Source organism: Bombina bombina, chromosome 3 (genome assembly GCF_027579735.1).
Source record: "Bombina bombina isolate aBomBom1 chromosome 3, aBomBom1.pri, whole genome shotgun sequence".
Lineage (NCBI taxonomy): Eukaryota > Metazoa > Chordata > Amphibia > Anura > Bombinatoridae > Bombina > Bombina bombina.
Window position 1 is genome coordinate 560,485,251 of NC_069501.1, and position 16,901 is coordinate 560,502,151.

At 40.0% G+C, this 16,901-nt stretch overlaps 1 protein-coding gene across 1 annotated transcript in view; it reads left to right on the top strand.

Moving 5' to 3' along the window:
• STX12 (syntaxin 12) overlaps window positions 1-16,901 on the top strand; it is a 78,930-nt gene that overhangs the window by 29,452 nt on the left and 32,577 nt on the right. The window contains exons 4-5 of the mRNA XM_053707092.1: window positions 1,946-2,083; window positions 11,446-11,489. Coding sequence (XP_053563067.1) covers window positions 1,946-2,083; window positions 11,446-11,489 — 182 coding nt within the window. The remainder of the gene's footprint in view (window positions 1-1,945; window positions 2,084-11,445; window positions 11,490-16,901) is intronic.

Consider the following 16,901-nt stretch of genomic DNA (forward strand, 5'->3'; position numbering starts at 1 on the left):
CAAAATATAGAAAGATATTTGCAATATACATATATTAGCAAAAATGCTACTAGTAAAAGTTATCACTGTTTTAGTGTTAACATATTTCTCTGCATGTGAGGCATAGCTAGATATTCCCTTAGTGCACCAGCATTTTATGTACTACAGCTGCTCAGAGTGGCAGTGGGGCTTGTATCATGTCAGCAATTAACAAATTGAGTCATTACCAGATGATACAAACACCTTAGGCTCTCTGAGCAAGTGCTGTGTTTAAAATGCTGGTGCACGTTGCATACTTAAAGGGACATTCCAGCCAAAATTGCAATCCACATGGATATTTTTCAATTTTGAATAGAAGCATGTTTGTAATATAGATGTATTAACAAAAATGGTTCTAACAAAAGAAATAGCTGTATCAAAAGTGTATTTAAGTATGCACCGTGCACCAGCATTTTAAACACAGCCCTTGCTCAAAGAGCCTAAGGTACTTGTACCATCTGGTATTGACTCAAAATGTTAATTGCTAACATGAAACAAGCCCCACTAGTGCTCTGAGCAGCTGCAGTATTTAAAATACATGTGCACTGAGAATATCTAGCTATGTTTCACATGCACGTGCAGAGAAAAATGTTAACACTAAAACAGTGATAACTTTTACTTGAAGCATTTTTGTCAATACATGTATAGTGCAAATATGTTTCTATATAAAGATGTAATTCATCTATGTACATTTAAATTTTGACTGGAATGCCCCTTTAAATACACATTTGAAACAGCTATAACTTTTTATTAGAAGCATTTTTGCTAATAGATGTATATTATAAAAATGCTTCTATTCAAAACTGAAATGCATCCATGTGGATTTCAATTTTTGCTGGAATGTCCCTTTAAGTAAACAACTGGAGTAAGAATGGATTGAGATTACAAAATAGCTAATCAAAGCCCAGAATGTGGGAAATGGTTTATGACGAAATGTTACTTGATAATAAAGTGGAATGACTCGGAGTGTAAAATATTTGGGATGGTTACAATATTTTTCAGCTGTAGTACTTAAGTGCCATATATAGGGAAGGTCTTAAAGTGATGGTAAAATGTAGAGTTACAAAGCATGGGTATGAAAACCACTGAACTATTTATTTATTTTATAAATATGTTTCTTACTGTTTCTGTAGTGTAGTGACATAGAGAATGGTCCAAACCACTCTCTACGTAGCCAGTGATTAGAGCTCCCGACAGTAGCACAAAAACGCATGCGCATAGTCTTGTCAGCTGCTCTAATGTAAACAATAAATCACGAGCTTCATTGTTTATATGTAGAGCGGCAAGCTGCAGAGACAGCATTTTGTACTAACGAGCAGTGGAACTTTGTAGGAAAATGTGCATGTGTGAAACATGCACATGCGCATTGACTTTCTGCCTCAGATTTCCTTTTTGGAAATCAGAGTGCACGAGCAGCTCAGCAGCAGCTTCATTATATATAAATATGTGTGTGTTATACAGCTGTAGGATACTGGAACTAGTTCTTTTAACCCTTTTATGAAGAAAGTAAATGATATATAACACATCATTTATGCATCAAAGAGGAGTCCTTGATCATTTTGATACTTCAATATATATGGTACTTAGGGCAAACAATTGTATAAATAAATTAAAAAGTTATTGATTAAAATTTGTTCTATAGAAACATTCAAATTGTAATATTAAGGGGAAGCACAAAATATATATTGGGAGATCTGTAGCTCTGGGTATTGAGCATGAAGTGTCAGCTCAAAAATAGGTAAAAGTATCAAGAAAACTCATATCTGATATGCATGAGAGAAATTTGCACTCTTATGAGTTACTCCATGTTGCCTTGTGATTGGCTAGCAGTATACCGTTTACTGCCATCAGTAAGAGTATACATTTTTTGCAGGCACCTCCTCCAGATCTCTATGGATTTTAATTGACTCCTCCCATTTTGTTTTAGCGCCAGCAGAAGATTCAGAAAGAGCGTCTTATGAATGATTTTTCTGCTGCACTCAACAACTTTCAAGCTATTCAGAGGAAAGTATCCGAGAAGGAGAAGGAGGTTGTAGCTCGGGCCAGAGCTGGTTCCCGTCTGTCGGTAAGTTTAAGACTATAATGTGGGTCTGATATGTGATATATTATTTCTGATATTTCTTATGATCTAAAGGGTGTTTTAAAGGGATATACAATTTAAAAACAACTTTCCAGTTTACTTCTATTATCAAATTGTCTTCATTTTCTCGTTTATCCTTTATTGAAAAGCAGGGATGTAAGTTCAGGAGTGTGCACGTGTTTGCAGCACTATATGGCAGCAGTTTTGCAACAATGTTATACATTAGCAAGAGTACTAGATGACAGCACTATTTCCTGTCATGTAGTGCAGGCATGTGCATGCTACCTATCTAGATATCTCTTCAACAAAGAATAACAAGAGAATGAAGCAAATTTCATAATAGAAGTAAATTGGAAACTTTTTTTAAAAATTGTGTTCTCCATCTGAATTATGGGTTTCATGTCCCTTTAAAGATTTCAGTTTTTATAACAAAACATTAATTTAGCTTAAACCAATTTAAAGGTGTATGCACAATTTAGCAAGGTAAACATTTAAAGTTGTATATAGCAATGCATATCCATACACCAGGTAACATTAAAGGACCAGTAAATATAGAAGGTTTGCATAATCAACAAATAAGCAATAGCACTTTGTCTGAACTTTAAATGAGTAGAATTTTTTTTTTTTTCTGACAGATGTCAGTTATGTCTATTTCTACTCTTCCTGTACCATGTGACAGCCATCGGCCAATCATAAATGCATATATATGTATATTCTGTGAATTCTTGCACATGCTCAGTAGGAGCTGGTGACTCAAAAAGTGTAAATATAAAAAGACTATGCATATTTTGTAAATGGAAGTAAATTGTAAAGTTGTTGAAATTTGAGGTTTCAAATAACTGCATTAATTACTATTGAACTAGTGCAGCAATCTGAAAGCCACTTTAATCTTGGTTTTGGAGTTTTTTATAAAGAAGCTGCTTCCCCCCTCACACACACACTTTGCTATCAATCATTCCTAGCGAGTTTTCATTTGTTGCTGCAGCAGGCTGTAATGCACAGAATGACCTATCTATGCCCTGTACCTACCAAAGATGCCATTTGTGACATGACTGGCAGATAATGCAAGCCAATAGCGTGCATGGCCCCATTGCTTGCTCAGGGAAACTGCACTGCTTCTTCAGGAACCACTTGCAGATAGCTTGTTCATACCTTTGGGAACAAGACGTGATTCCCACAGCTGTTCCTCGCTCCAGCAGGTATTTTTATAGCAATTATTCATGCGAATGTAAATTACATGTTATCATATACATCTACGTTTAGTTAGTTGCCTATTAAAGGGATATGAAACCTAAACGTTTTCTTTCATGATTCTGATAGAGCATGCAATGTTAAGCAACTTTCTAATTTACTCCTTTTATCAATTTTCTTTATTCTCTTGGTATGCTTTGTTGAATGAGCAGCAGTGCACTACTGGTTTCTAACTGAACACATAGGTGAGCCAATGACAATCGGTGTGTGTATATGTGTGTGTGTGTATGTATGTATGTATCTATCAGCAGCTAGAACCTAGGTTCTCTGCTGCTCATGAACTTGCCTAGATAAACCTTTCAGCAAAGGATAACAAGAGAAGGAAGCAAATTAAATAATAGAAGTGAATTGGAAAGTTGTTTAAAATTGTATGCTCTATCTGAATCATTAGATTTTTTGGGGGGGTTCGTGTCCCTTTTAAAGGGACTGTAAACACCTTGAGATATTTACATAAAATGTTTAGTTATGCAAAACCAAACAACTTTGCAATATACTTGGATTTATCAGATAAGTGCAAAACAGTACATTTTATAACTTTATGACAGTAGCTACCCTTGTTGTCTGCAGACTAAGGCCCAGATTGGCTCCTCCAAATAAGGCAAATGGTGGGTGGAGTTTGGCTTTTGAAACATTAATTGCAGTAAAATAGTATGTTTGTTTTAAAAATATTTAGTCTTGGCTGATATGTTATGCTATAGTAACACAATAGAAATGTCTTGTAATTACAATGTGCTTACTGTCCCTTTTTAATGAAGCTGTAAATAGGAACTGGAAAAAGTATAATCCTAAACTATATGTACTGATTGCAATTAAAATTCTGTTATGTTGTACAGATCGATGGAATACATTCATTACTATGTAAAGACTATTTTATATGGTAAATATTACATTTGCAGAAAGCACATGGCAGAACATAGCTGTTGTTCGATGCTAGATAAATAAGTACTGATAAAGACCGGTGCACTGAGCGTACAGACATGCAAAAGATTCTAAGAAATAAGAGCAAAAATATTTTTAACTCATTTTGCAGTTTTGGGACTAATTATGCTTTTTGGTGTTTAATAGAGACATTTAGAACAAGAATGTGACCAGAATATTCACTTAAAGGGACAGTAAACCTCAAAAATAATGTTATATAATTCTGCACATAGTGCAGAATTATATAACATTATATTAGCCAAACTTTGTAAAACCTAATATACCCTTTTAATTTTTTTAAAAAATGTTGTTTTACAGACCTGCTCTCTGCTCTCTGCTGAGCGGGTCTGTTATATTCACACAGCGCATCGGGCCAGCTGTATAGTCACAGCCCGGCCCGACCGCGCCATAACACTAAGTGCAGCTCACTCCTGCTCTGTCTGACAGCAGGAGAGAGCTCCACTGTGTATAATGGCGCGGTTGGGCCGGGCTGTGACTATACAGCTGGCCCGATGCGCGGTGTGAAACAAACAGACCCGCTCAGAAGAGCACAGAGAGCGGGTCTGCAAAACAGCCATTTTTTAAAAAAATTAAAAGGGTATATTAGGTTTTACAAAGTTTGGCTAATATAATGTTATATAATTCTGCACTATGTGCAGAATTATATAACATTATTTTTAAGGTTTACTGACACTTTAAGATGCATTATTATTCATTAATCTCCTTCCAGTATGAAAGTTGAGATAGAAGGGAGTGGTACTACTGTGTTCTGTGACACCAAAGAGGTCTGACCCCAAATCTCGTTTATTAGCTTGCTATATATATTTTTTCCAGCAGATGGCGCACAACACAGCTAATATTATACAACATATTCCATTTGTCCTGAATAATTAGCCAAATGTGTGTGGAAACCCCTACTATTCTTTGAGTTTGTGTTTCAGCCACACCCATTGCTAACAGTTGTATAAAATCCAGCACAAAGCCATGATACCTCCATAGACGACATTGTCTGTATAATGGGTTATACTAATAAAGCTCAGTGACTTTAAAGTATTACCATTACTATTACTGGGAAGTAAAAACTTCTAGGAGCATGCACAGGGGAGCCTAACACACAGACGCAGGCTGATGCTAGGTCACTTGAGGGGTCATTTCATTGGTGCAAGGCTGCCATGACAAGCCAATAGCCATTCATTGAAATTCTTTTGTTAATGTGTTTTAATCTAAATTGTATTACATTTCTTTTGCAAGATGTACCGAGTCCACGGTTTCATCCTTACTTGTGGGATATTGTCCTTCCTAACAGGAAGTAGCAAAGAGAGCACCACAGCAGAGCTGTCTATATAGCTCCCACCCTTAACTCCACCCCCCAGTCATTCTCTTTGCTGGCTCTAAGCTGGAAGGGTAAAGAGAAGAGGTGTTAAACTGTTAGTTTTTATTTTATCTTCAATCAAGAGTTTATTATTTTTAAATGGTACCGGTTGTCGTATATACCTCTGCCTAAGGGCTGTCACTAAATGAGTGTTTTAGCAACAGATGTATATGTATGATTGTTGTACTATTTACTCTCAGGCAGGACATAGATGAAGATTTCTGCCTGGAGGATGATGATCTTAGCATTTGTAACTAAGGTTCCCACAGAAGCTGAGGAGTACAGGAAAACTTCAGTGTGAGGAACGGTTTCTTGCTATACAGCAATGAGGTATGTTCAGTCATTTTTTCTGCAGAGACTGTGTTAACTCAGAAAGGCTGCCAGTTTCCCCATTAGGGGAAGGGTAAGCAGTAATCCTAGTTATATAAGAGGCATTACTAGCTTACATACAGGGCTAATCTCATGGGCACTCAGTTTGTGTATAATATATTGGGCAAACGTTTGTGTTTTATGGGACATATGTTTGAGGGTACACTTGGTTTATTTAAGGGTTTTTATAACCCACATGGCTTTCAAAAAAAGGTTTTTGTGTAGGCCCCAGCAACATCGAGTGAGAGGAGCGGGGCCTATTTTCGCGCCTCAGTTGCGCACTTAGTTGATGCAGGCAAGCAGCAAGCAAGTCTCCAGAGGTCCTGGTACTCTTCTGGGGCCCAATCGAAGCTTTATTCCCACAGAATTATTCCCTAAGGGCAGGTAAGGCCACAGCAGAGCTGTGGCAATGTGCAGACAGGTTTTTTTTTACCGGTTTTAGACATTTGTCAATCCGTTTTTTTCATTTGGGGGTATATTGCTTAGATATTTGTGGTGCAATCTTACTATAACTTAGTTTGTGTACAGTAAAAATTTCGGAAAATTTGAGGCATTTTAAGCATTTTTGCAGTTTGTGTATGTCTCTTTTTCCTCTTAAAGTCACAGTACTGTTTTTGAAAATTGTGGGTTTTTTTCATTAAATAAAGTGTTTTCCAAGCTTGCTTGTCTCATTACTAGCCTGTTCAACATGTCTGACATTGAGGAAACTCATTGCTCAATTTGTTTAGAAGCCATTGTGGAACCCCCTCTTAGAATGTGTCCCACTTGTACTGATATGTCTATAAATTGCAAACAGCATATTTTGACTTATAAGAGTTTGGCATCGGATGATTCTCAGACAGAAGGAAATCGGGTTTTGCCATCTAGTTCACCCCAAGTGTCACAACCAGTAACGCCCGCACAAGCGACGCCAAGTACTTCTAGTGCGTCTAATTCTTTCACCTTGCAAGATATGGCCTCAGTTAGGAATACTACCCTTACAGAGGTTTTATCTAAACTGCCAGGGTTGCAAGGGAAGCGCAGTAGCTCTGGGTTAAGAACAAATGCTGAGCCTTCTGACGCTTTAGTTGCCGTATCCGATACTCCCTCACAATGTTCTGAGGTAGGGATGAGGGATTTGCTATCTGAGGGAGAGATTTCTGATTCAGGAAGGTTACTCCCTCAGACAGATTCAGATATGACTGCATTTAAATTTAAGCTAGAACACCTCCGTTTATTGCTCAGGGAGGTTTTAGCGACTCTGGATGATTGTGACCCTATTGTAGTTCCAGAGAAATTGTGTAAAATGGACAAATATCTAGAGGTTCCTGTTTACACTGATGTTTTTCCGGTCCCTAAGAGGATTTCGGACATTGTTACTATGGAGTGGGATAGACCAGGTATTCCGTTCGCTCACCCTCCTGTTTTTAAGAAAATGTTTCCCATATCTGACACCATGAGGGACTCATGGCAGACGGTCTCTAAGGTGGAGGGAGCTATTTCTACTCTGGCTAAGCGTACAACTATACCTATTGAAGACTGTTGTGCTTTCATTGATCCTATGGATAAAAAATTAGAGGGTCTCCTAAAGAAAATTTTTGTTCATCAAGGTTTTCTTCTTCAACTCATAGCGTGCATTGTTCCTGTAACCACTGCTGCTGCCTTTTGGTTTGAGGCTCTAGAAGAGGCTCTTCAGGTGGAGACCCCACTAGATGATATTCTGGACAGAATTAAGCCTCTTAAGCTATCTAATTCTTTTATTACAGACGCCGCTTTTCATCTCGCTAAGTTAGCAGCATTATGGCTTAAGTCCTGGTCGGCTGATGTATCATCAAAATCTAAGCTTTTGACCATCCCTTTCAAAGGTAAGACCCTATTCGGTCCTTCACTGAAAGAGATAATTTCAGACATCACTGGGGGGGAAGGGTCATGCCCTTCCCCAAGATAAGTCAAATAAGACAAGGACCAAACAAAATAATTTTCGTTCCTTTCGAAACTTCAAGGGTGGTCCCGCTTCCTCTTCCCCTGCTGCAAAGCAAGAGGGGAACTTTGCTCAATCCAAGCCAACCTGGAGACCTAACCAGGCTTGGAACAAGGGTAAACAGGCCAAAAATCCTGCTGCTGCCACTAAGACAGCATGAAGGGGTAGCCCCTGATCCGGGACCGGATCTAGTAGGGGGCAGACTCTCTCTTTGCTCAGGCCCTGGGCAAGAGACGTTGAGGACTCCTGGGCCGTGGAAATTGTAACCCAGGGGTATCTTTTGGATTTCAAAGATTCTCCTCCAAGGGGGAGATTCCATCTTTCTCAATTGTCTGTAAACCAGACAAAAAGAGAGGCGTTCTTACACTGTGTAGAAGACCTTTTTACCATGGGAGTGATCTGCCCAGTTCTGAAAACAGAAGAGGGACAAGGTTTCTACTCCAATCTGTTTGTGGTTCCCAAAAAAGAGGGAACCTTCAGACCAATTCTAGATCTCAAGATCCTAAACCAATTCCTAAGAGTTCCATCCTTCAAGATGGAGACCATTCGGACTATTTTACCAATGATCCAGGAGGGTCAATATATGACCACCGTGGATTTAAAGGATGCGTATTTACACATTCCTATCCACAAAGATCATCACCAATTCCTAAGGTTTGCCTTTCTGGACAGGCATTACCAGTTTGTGGCTCTTCCCTTCGGGTTGGCCACGGCACCAAGAATCTTCACAAAAGTGCTAGGGTCCCTGTTGGCGGTCCTAAGACCGCGAGGCATTGCAGTGGGGCCTTATCTAGACGACATCCTAATTCAAGCGTCGACTTTCCAACTAGCCAAGTCTCACATGGACTTAGTGTTGGCCTTTCTAAGATCTCATGGGTGGAAGGTGAACGTGAAAAAGAGTTCTCTTATTCCTCTCACAAGAGTTCCATTCCTGGGAACTCTGATAGATTTGGTGGACATGAAAATATTTCTGATGGAGGTCAGGAAATCAAAGATTTTAACCATCTGCCGAGCTCTCCATTCCATTCCTCGGCCGTCAGTGGCTCAGTGTATGGAGGTAATCGGACTTATGGTAGCGGCAATGGACATAGTTCCGTTCGCTCGATTGCATCTCAGACCACTGCAACTATGCATGCTCAAACAATGGAATGGGGATTATGCAGATTTATCTCCTCAGATAAATCTGGATCAAGAGACCAGAGACTCTCTTCTTTGGTGGTTGTCACAGGATCACCTGTCCAGGGGAATGTGTTTCCGCAGGCCAGCGTGGGTTATAGTGACAACGGACGCCAGCCTACTGGGCTGGGGTGCAGTCTGGAATTCCCTGAAAGCACAGGGTTTGTGGACTCAGGAGGAGGCCCTCCTACCGATAAATATTTTGGAATTAAGAGCGATATTCAATGCTCTTCAGGCCTGGCCTTAGCTGGCTTCGGCTGGATTCATCAGGTTTCAGTCGGACAACATCACAACTGTAGCTTATATCAATCATCAGGGGGAAACAAGGAGTTCCTTGGCGATGATAGAAGTTTCCAGGATAATCTGATGGGCAGAGACTCACTCTTGCCATCTATCAGCGATCTATATCCCAGGGGTAGAGAACTGGGAGGCAGAATTTCTAAGTCGTCAAAGTTTTCATCCGGGGGAGTGGGAGCTCCATTCGGAGGTGTTTCCTCAACTGGTTCAGCTATGGGGCACAACAGAATTGGATCTGATGGCGTCTCGTCAGAACGCCAAACCTCCTTGTTACGGATCCAGGTCCAGGGATCCTCAGGCAGTACTGACAGATGCTCTAGCAGTACCCTGGTCATTCAACCTGGCTTATGTGTTTCCACCATTTCCTCTCCTTCCCTGTTTGATTGCAAGAATCAAACAGGAGAGAGCTTCGGTGATTTTGATAGCACCTGCGTGGCCACGCAGGACTTGGTATGCAGACCTGGTGGACATGTCATCTCTACCACCATGGACTCTGCCACTGCGACGGGACCTTCTAATTCAAGGTCCGTTCAAGCATCCAAATCTAATTTCTCTGCAACTGACTGCTTGGAGATTGAACGCTTGATTTGATCAAAGCGGGGTTTCTCTGAGTCGGTCATAGATACCTTGATTCAGGCTCGAAAGCCTGCCACCAGGAAAATCTATCATAAGATATGGCATAAATATCTTTTTTGGTGCGAATCCAAAGGCTACTCCATGGAGTAAGATCAGGATTCCTAGGATTTTGTCCTTTCTTCAAGAAGGATTGGAGAAAAGATTGTCAGCTAGTTCCTCAAAGGGACAGATATCTGCTTTGTCTATCTTATTGCACAAGCGTCTGGCTGATGCCCCAGACGTTCGGGCTTTTTGTCAGGCTTTAGTTAGAATCAAGCCTGTGTTTAAACCTGTTGCTCCGCCATGGAGTCTAAATTTAGTTCTTAATGTTCTTCAGGGGGTTCCGTTTGAACCCATGCATTCCATAGATATTAAGCTTCTATCTTGGAAAGTTCTGTTTCTAGTTGCTATCTCTTCAGCTCGAAGGGTTTCTGAACTATCTGCATTACAATGCGACTCGCCTTATCTTGTTTTCCATGTTGATAAGGTGGTTTCGCGTACCAAACCTGGGTTCCTTCCTAAGGTTGTTTCTAACAGGAATATCAATCAGGAAATTGTTGTTCCTTCTCTGTGTCCTAATCCTTCTTCTAAGAAAGGAAAGCGCAGAGGTCAAAAGGCTACGGCTACCTCTTTCTTTTTGGCTGAAAAGCATCATCCGTTTGGCTTATAAGACTGCTGGAAAGCAGCCTCCTGAAATAATTACAGCTCACTCCACTAGAGTTGAACAGATTTGTAAGGCTGCGACTTGGTCTTCGCTTCATACCTTTTCCAAATTTTACAAATTTGATACTTTTGCTTCTTCGGAGGCTATTTTTGGGAGAAAGGTTTTGCAAGCAGTGGTGCCTTCCGTTTAGGTTCCTGTCTTGTCCCTCCCTTCATCCGTGTCCTAAAGCTTTGGAATTGGTATCCCACAAGTAAGGATGAAACCATGGACTCGGTACATCTTGCAAAAGAAAACAAAATTTATGCTTACCTGATAAATTTCTTTCTTTTGCGATGTACCGAGTCCACGGCCTGCCCTGTCTATCAAGACAGATAGTATTTTTTTTTTATTGAAAACTTCAGTCACCTCTGCACCTTATAGTTTCTCCTTTTCTTCCTTGGCCTTCGATCGAATGACTGGGGGGTGGAGTTAAGGGGGGGAGCTATATAGACGGCTCTGCTGTGGTGCTCTCTTTGCTACTTCCTGTTAGGAAGGACAATATCCCACAAGTAAGGATGAAACCGTGGACTCGGTACATCGCAAAAGAAAGACATTTATCAGGTAAGCATAAAGCATTTTGTTTTTCTGTATGTTAGTTTTCAAAATACATATTAGGGATATGTATATAATTATTCTTTTGCTAATTTCTTTCCCTTTTTCCTCTGTGTCTTAATTTTTCTCCTTAGGGTGATGAAAAACAAAAGGAAGAACAACTTGTTTCATTTGATAAGTAAGTTTACCTGCTCCTATTGATTATATTCTTCTGATAAATAAGGGTTTCCAACTTTAAAGGACAGTATACTATAAAATAGTTTTTCTCTGAATATGTTTCCAATTACTTTTCTTTCATGTAATTGGCAAGAGTCCATGAGCTAGTGATGTATGGGATATACATTCCTACCAGGAGGGGCAAAGTTTCCCAAACCTCATAATGCCTATAAATTACACCCCTACCACACCCACAATTCAGTTTTACAAACTTTGCCTCCTATGGAGGTGGTGAAGTAAGTTTGTGCTAGATTTCTACGTTGATATGCGCTTCTCAGCTTGCTGAAGCCCGGTTCCTCTCAGAGTGCAGTGAATGACAGAGGGATGTGAAGGGAGTATTACCTATTGAATGCAATGGTCATCCTAACGGGGATCTATTTCATAGGTTCTCTGTTATCGGTCGTAGAGATTCATCTCCTACCTCCCTTTTCAGATCGACGATATACTCTTATATACCATTACCTCTACTGATTCTCGTTTCAGTACTGGTTTGGCTGTCTACTTTATGTAGATGAGTGTCTTTTGGTAAGTATGTTTTCTTTTACTTATGACACTCTCAGCTATGGTTTGGCATTTTATATGTAAAGTTCTAAATATATGTTTTATACTTATATTTGTCATGATTCAGGTTAATCAGTATATTTCCTTCTTACAGACTGTCAGTTTCATTTTGGGAAATGCATATGAAAAAAAAATTCTTACCTGAAAATTTTTCAAATTGACTTTCTTTTCAAAATTGCGGGCTGTTAGGCTCGCGGGAGCACAAAATGCTATAATTTATTGCGTCATTTTTGGCGCAAGACTTTTTTGGCGCGAGAATTACTTTTGTTGACGTAATTACGTCATTTCCGGCGTCTTAGTTGGCGCTGAGAGTTTTCACGTAGTTGCGTCATCTATGACGCTCGTGTTTCAGACTTTTTGGCGCCAAAAAATATTTTGTCATTTGGGCGTCATACTTGGCGCCAGATTTTTGACATTACTTAAGTCATTATTTCTTTTTGCTTCTGGTTTCCAGAGGCTTATTCCGTTTGCATTTTTTCCCATTCCTGAAACTGTCATGTAAGGAAATTGATAATTTTGCTTTATATGTTGTTTTTTCTTTTACATATTGCAAGATGTCTCAAGCTGACCCTGTTTCAGAATCTACTACTGGAATCCTGCCGCCTGATGTCGGTTCTACCAAAGCTAAGTGCATTTGTTGCTATCTTTCTTTCCAAGGTAATAAATGATTTGGTTCTCAGTTGGATTCTATTATTTCAACTGTCACTGGGGGGAAGGGAGCCTTCTTGCCTCAGGATAAAAAATCTAAGGGTAAATTTAGGGCTGCTAACCGTTTTCGTTCCTTTCGTCAGAATAAGGAACAGAAACCTGACCCTTCCCCTAAAGGAACGGTTTCCAATTGGAAGCCTTCTCCAGTCTGGAATAAATTCATGCCTTTTAGAAAATCAAATCAGCCCCCAAGTCCGCATGAAGGTGCGGCCCTCATTCCAGCGCAGCTGGTAGGGGGCAGACTAAGATTTTTCAAAGATGTGTGGATCAATTCAATCCAAAATCATTGGATCCAGAACATTGTTTCTCAAGGGTACAGAATAGGTTTCAAGGTAAGACCGTCTGTGAGAAGTTTATTTCTCTCACGCATTCCAGTGAACCCAGTAAAGGTGCAGGCTTTCCTGAAGTGTGTTTCAGACCTGGAGTTATTCGGGGTAATTGTGCCAGTTCCCTTTCCGGAATGGGGTCTGGGGTTTTATTCAAATCTGTTCATTTTGAATCGTTATGTAAGAATACCAACATTCAAAATGGTGACTATAAGGACTATTCTGCCTTTTGTTCAGCAAGGGCATTATATGTCCACAATAGACTTACAGGATGCATATCTTCATATTCCGATTCATCCAGATCACTATCAGTTCCTGAGATTCTCTTTTCTAGACAAGCATTACCAATTTGCTGCTCTTCCTTTTGGCCTAGCAACAGCTCCAAGGATCTTTTCAAAGGTTCTCAGTGCCCTACTCTCTGTAATCAGAGAGCGGGGTATTGCGGTGTTTCCTTATTTGGACGATATCTTGGTACTTGCTCAGTCTTTACATTCTGCAGAATCTCACACAAATCAACTAGTGTTGTTTCTTCAAAGACATGGTTGGAGGATCAATTTACCAAAATGTTCCTTGATTCCTCAGACAAGGGGTAACCTTTTTAGAATTCCAAATAGATTCAGTATCCATGACTTTGTCTCTAACAGACAAAAGACATCTGAAATTGGTTTCAGCTTGTCGGAACCTTCAGTCTCAGTCATTCCCTTCAGTAGCTATGTGCATGGAGGTATTAGGTCTCATGACTGCAGCATCGGACGCGATCCCCTTTGCTCGTTTTCACGTGAGACCTCTTCAGTTTTGTATGCTTAGCCAATGGTGCAGGGATTATACAAAGATATCACAATTAATATCCTTAAATCCCAATGTTCGACTATCTCTGACTTGGTGGTTAGATCACCATCGTTTAGTTCAGGAGGCCTCTTTTGTTCGTCCAACCTGGACTGTGATTACAACAGATGCAAGTCTTTCAGGTTGGGGAGCTGTCTGGGGATCTCTGACAGTGCAGGGGGTTTGGAAATCTCAAGAGGCGAGATTACCAATCAATATTTTGGAACTCCGTGCGATTGTCAGAGCTCTTCAGTTTTGGCCTCTCCTGAAGAGAGAACCGTTTATTTGTCTTCAGACAGACAATGTCACAACCATGGCGTATGTCAATTATCTAGGTGGGACTCACAGTCCTCAAGCTCTGAAAGAAGTATCTCGGATACTTGCATGGGCGGAATCCAGCTTCTGTCTAATCTCTGCGGTCCATATCCCAGGTATAGACAACTGGGAAGCGGATTATCTCAGTCGCCAGACTTTACATCCGGGAGAATGGTCTCTTCACCCAGATGTGTTTCTTCAGATTGTTCAGATGTGGGGGCTTGCAGAAATATATCTGATGGCTTCTCATCTAAACAGGAAACTTCCCAGGTATCTGTCCAGATCCAGGGATCCTCAGGCGGAAGCAGTGGATGCATTGTCACTTCCTTGGAATTATCAACCTGCTTATGTCTTTCCGCCTCTAGTGCTTCTTCCAAGAGCGATTTCCAAAATCATAATAGAGCGTTCATTTATACTGCTGGTGGCTCCAGCATGGCCACACAGGTTTTGGTATGTGGATCTTGTTCGGATGTCCAGTTGCCAACCTTGGCCACTTCCGTTAAGGCCAGACCTTCTATCTCAAGGTCCATTTTTCCATCAGGATCTCAGATCATTAAATGTGAAGGTATGGAGATTGAACTAGTGCTTAGTCAGGTTTCTCTGACTCAGTGATTAATACTATGTTGCTGGCTCGCAAATCTGTGTCTAGAAAGATTTGTTACCGAGTTTGGGAGACTTACATTTCATGGTGTTCTTCTCATAAATTCTCTTGGCATTCTTTTAGAATTCCTAGAATTTTACAGTTTCTTCAGGATGGTTTGGATAAGGGTTTGTCTGCAAGTTCTTTGAAAGGACAAATCTCTGCTCTTTCTGTTCTGTTTCACAGAAAAATTGCTAATCTTCCTGATATTCATTGTTTTGTACAGGCTTTGGTTCGTATCAAGCCTGTCATTAAGTCAATTTCTCCTCCTTGGAGTCTTAATTTGGTTTTGAGGGCTTTACAGGCCCCTCCATTTGAGCCTATGCATTCTTTGGACATTTATATTACTTTCTTGGAAAGTATTATTCCTTTTGGCCATCTCTTCTGCTAGAAGAGTTTCTGAATTATCTGCTCTTTCTTGTGAGTCTCCTTTTCTGATTTTTCATCAGGATAAGGCGGTTTTGCGGACTTCATTTAAATTTTTACCTAAAGTTGTGAATTCCAACAACATTAGTAGAGAAATTGTTGTCCCTTCGTCGTGTCCTAATCCTAAGAATTCTTTGGAAAGATCTTTACATTCTTTGGATGTGGTAAGAGCTTTGAAATATTATGTTGAAGCTACTAAAGATTTCAGAAAGACTTCTAGTCTATTTGTTATCTTTTCTGGTTCTAGGAAAGGTCAGAAGGCTTCTGCCATTTCTTTGGCGTCTTGGTTAAAGCTTTTGATTCATCATGCTTATTTGGAGTTGGGTAAATCCCCGCCTCAGAGGATTATGGCTCATTCTACTAGGTAAGTTTCCACTTCCTGGGCTTTTAAGAATGAAGCTTCTGTTGATCAGATTTGCAAAGCAGCAACTTGGTCTTCTTAGCATACTTTTTCTAAATTCTACCATTTTGATGTTTTCTCTTCTTTAGAAGCAGTTTTTGGTAGAAAAGTTTCAGTTTGATTCTTCTGCTTATAATTTCAGGTTTTTTTCATTATAAAGATTAAAACTATGGTATTTGGGTTGTGGAATCTTTTTTTCAGCGGAATTGGCCAATATGAAAGAAATGAATTTATCAGGTAAATTCTTACATAAATTATGTTTTCTTTCATGTAATTGGCAAGAGTCCATGAGGCCCACCCTTTCTTTCATGTAATTAGCAAGAGTCCATGAGCTAGTGACGTATGGGATATACATTCCTACCAGGAGGGGCAAAGTTTCCCAAACCTCAAAATGCCTATAAATACACCCCTCACCACACCCACAAATCAGTTTTTACAAACTTTGCCTCCTATGGAGGTGGTGAAGTAAGTTTGTGCTAGATTCTACGTTGATATGCGCTCCGCAGCAGGTTGGAGCCCGGTTTTCCTCTCAGCGTGCAGTGAATGTCAGAGGGATGTGAGGAGAGTATTGCCTATTTGAATGCAATGATCTCCTTCTACGGGGTCTATTTCATAGGTTCTCTGTTATCGGTCGTAGAGATTCATCTCTTACCTCCCTTTTCAGATCGACGATATACTCTTATATATATATATATATATATATACCATTACCTCTGCTGATTTTCGTTTCAGTACTGGTTTGGCTTTCTTCAACATGTAGATGAGTGTCCTGGGGTAAGTAAGTCTTATTTTCTGTGACACTCTAAGCTATGGTTGGGCACTTTTTTAATAAAGTTCTAAATATATGTATTCAAACATTTATTTGCCTTGACTCAGGATGTTCAACATTCCTTATTTTCAGACAGTCAGTTTCATATTTGGGATAATGCATTTGAATCAATCATTTTTTCTTAGCTTAAAAATTTGACTTTTTCCCTGTGGGCTGTTAGGCTCGCGGGGGCTGAAAATGCTTCATTTTATTGCGTCATTCTTGGCGCGGACTTTTTTGGCGCAAATTTTTTTTTTCTATTTTTGGCGTCATACGTGTCGCCGGAAGTTGCGTCATTTTTTGACTTTTTTTGCGTCAAAAGTGTCGGCGTTCCGGATGTGGCGTCATTTTTGGCGCCAAAAGCA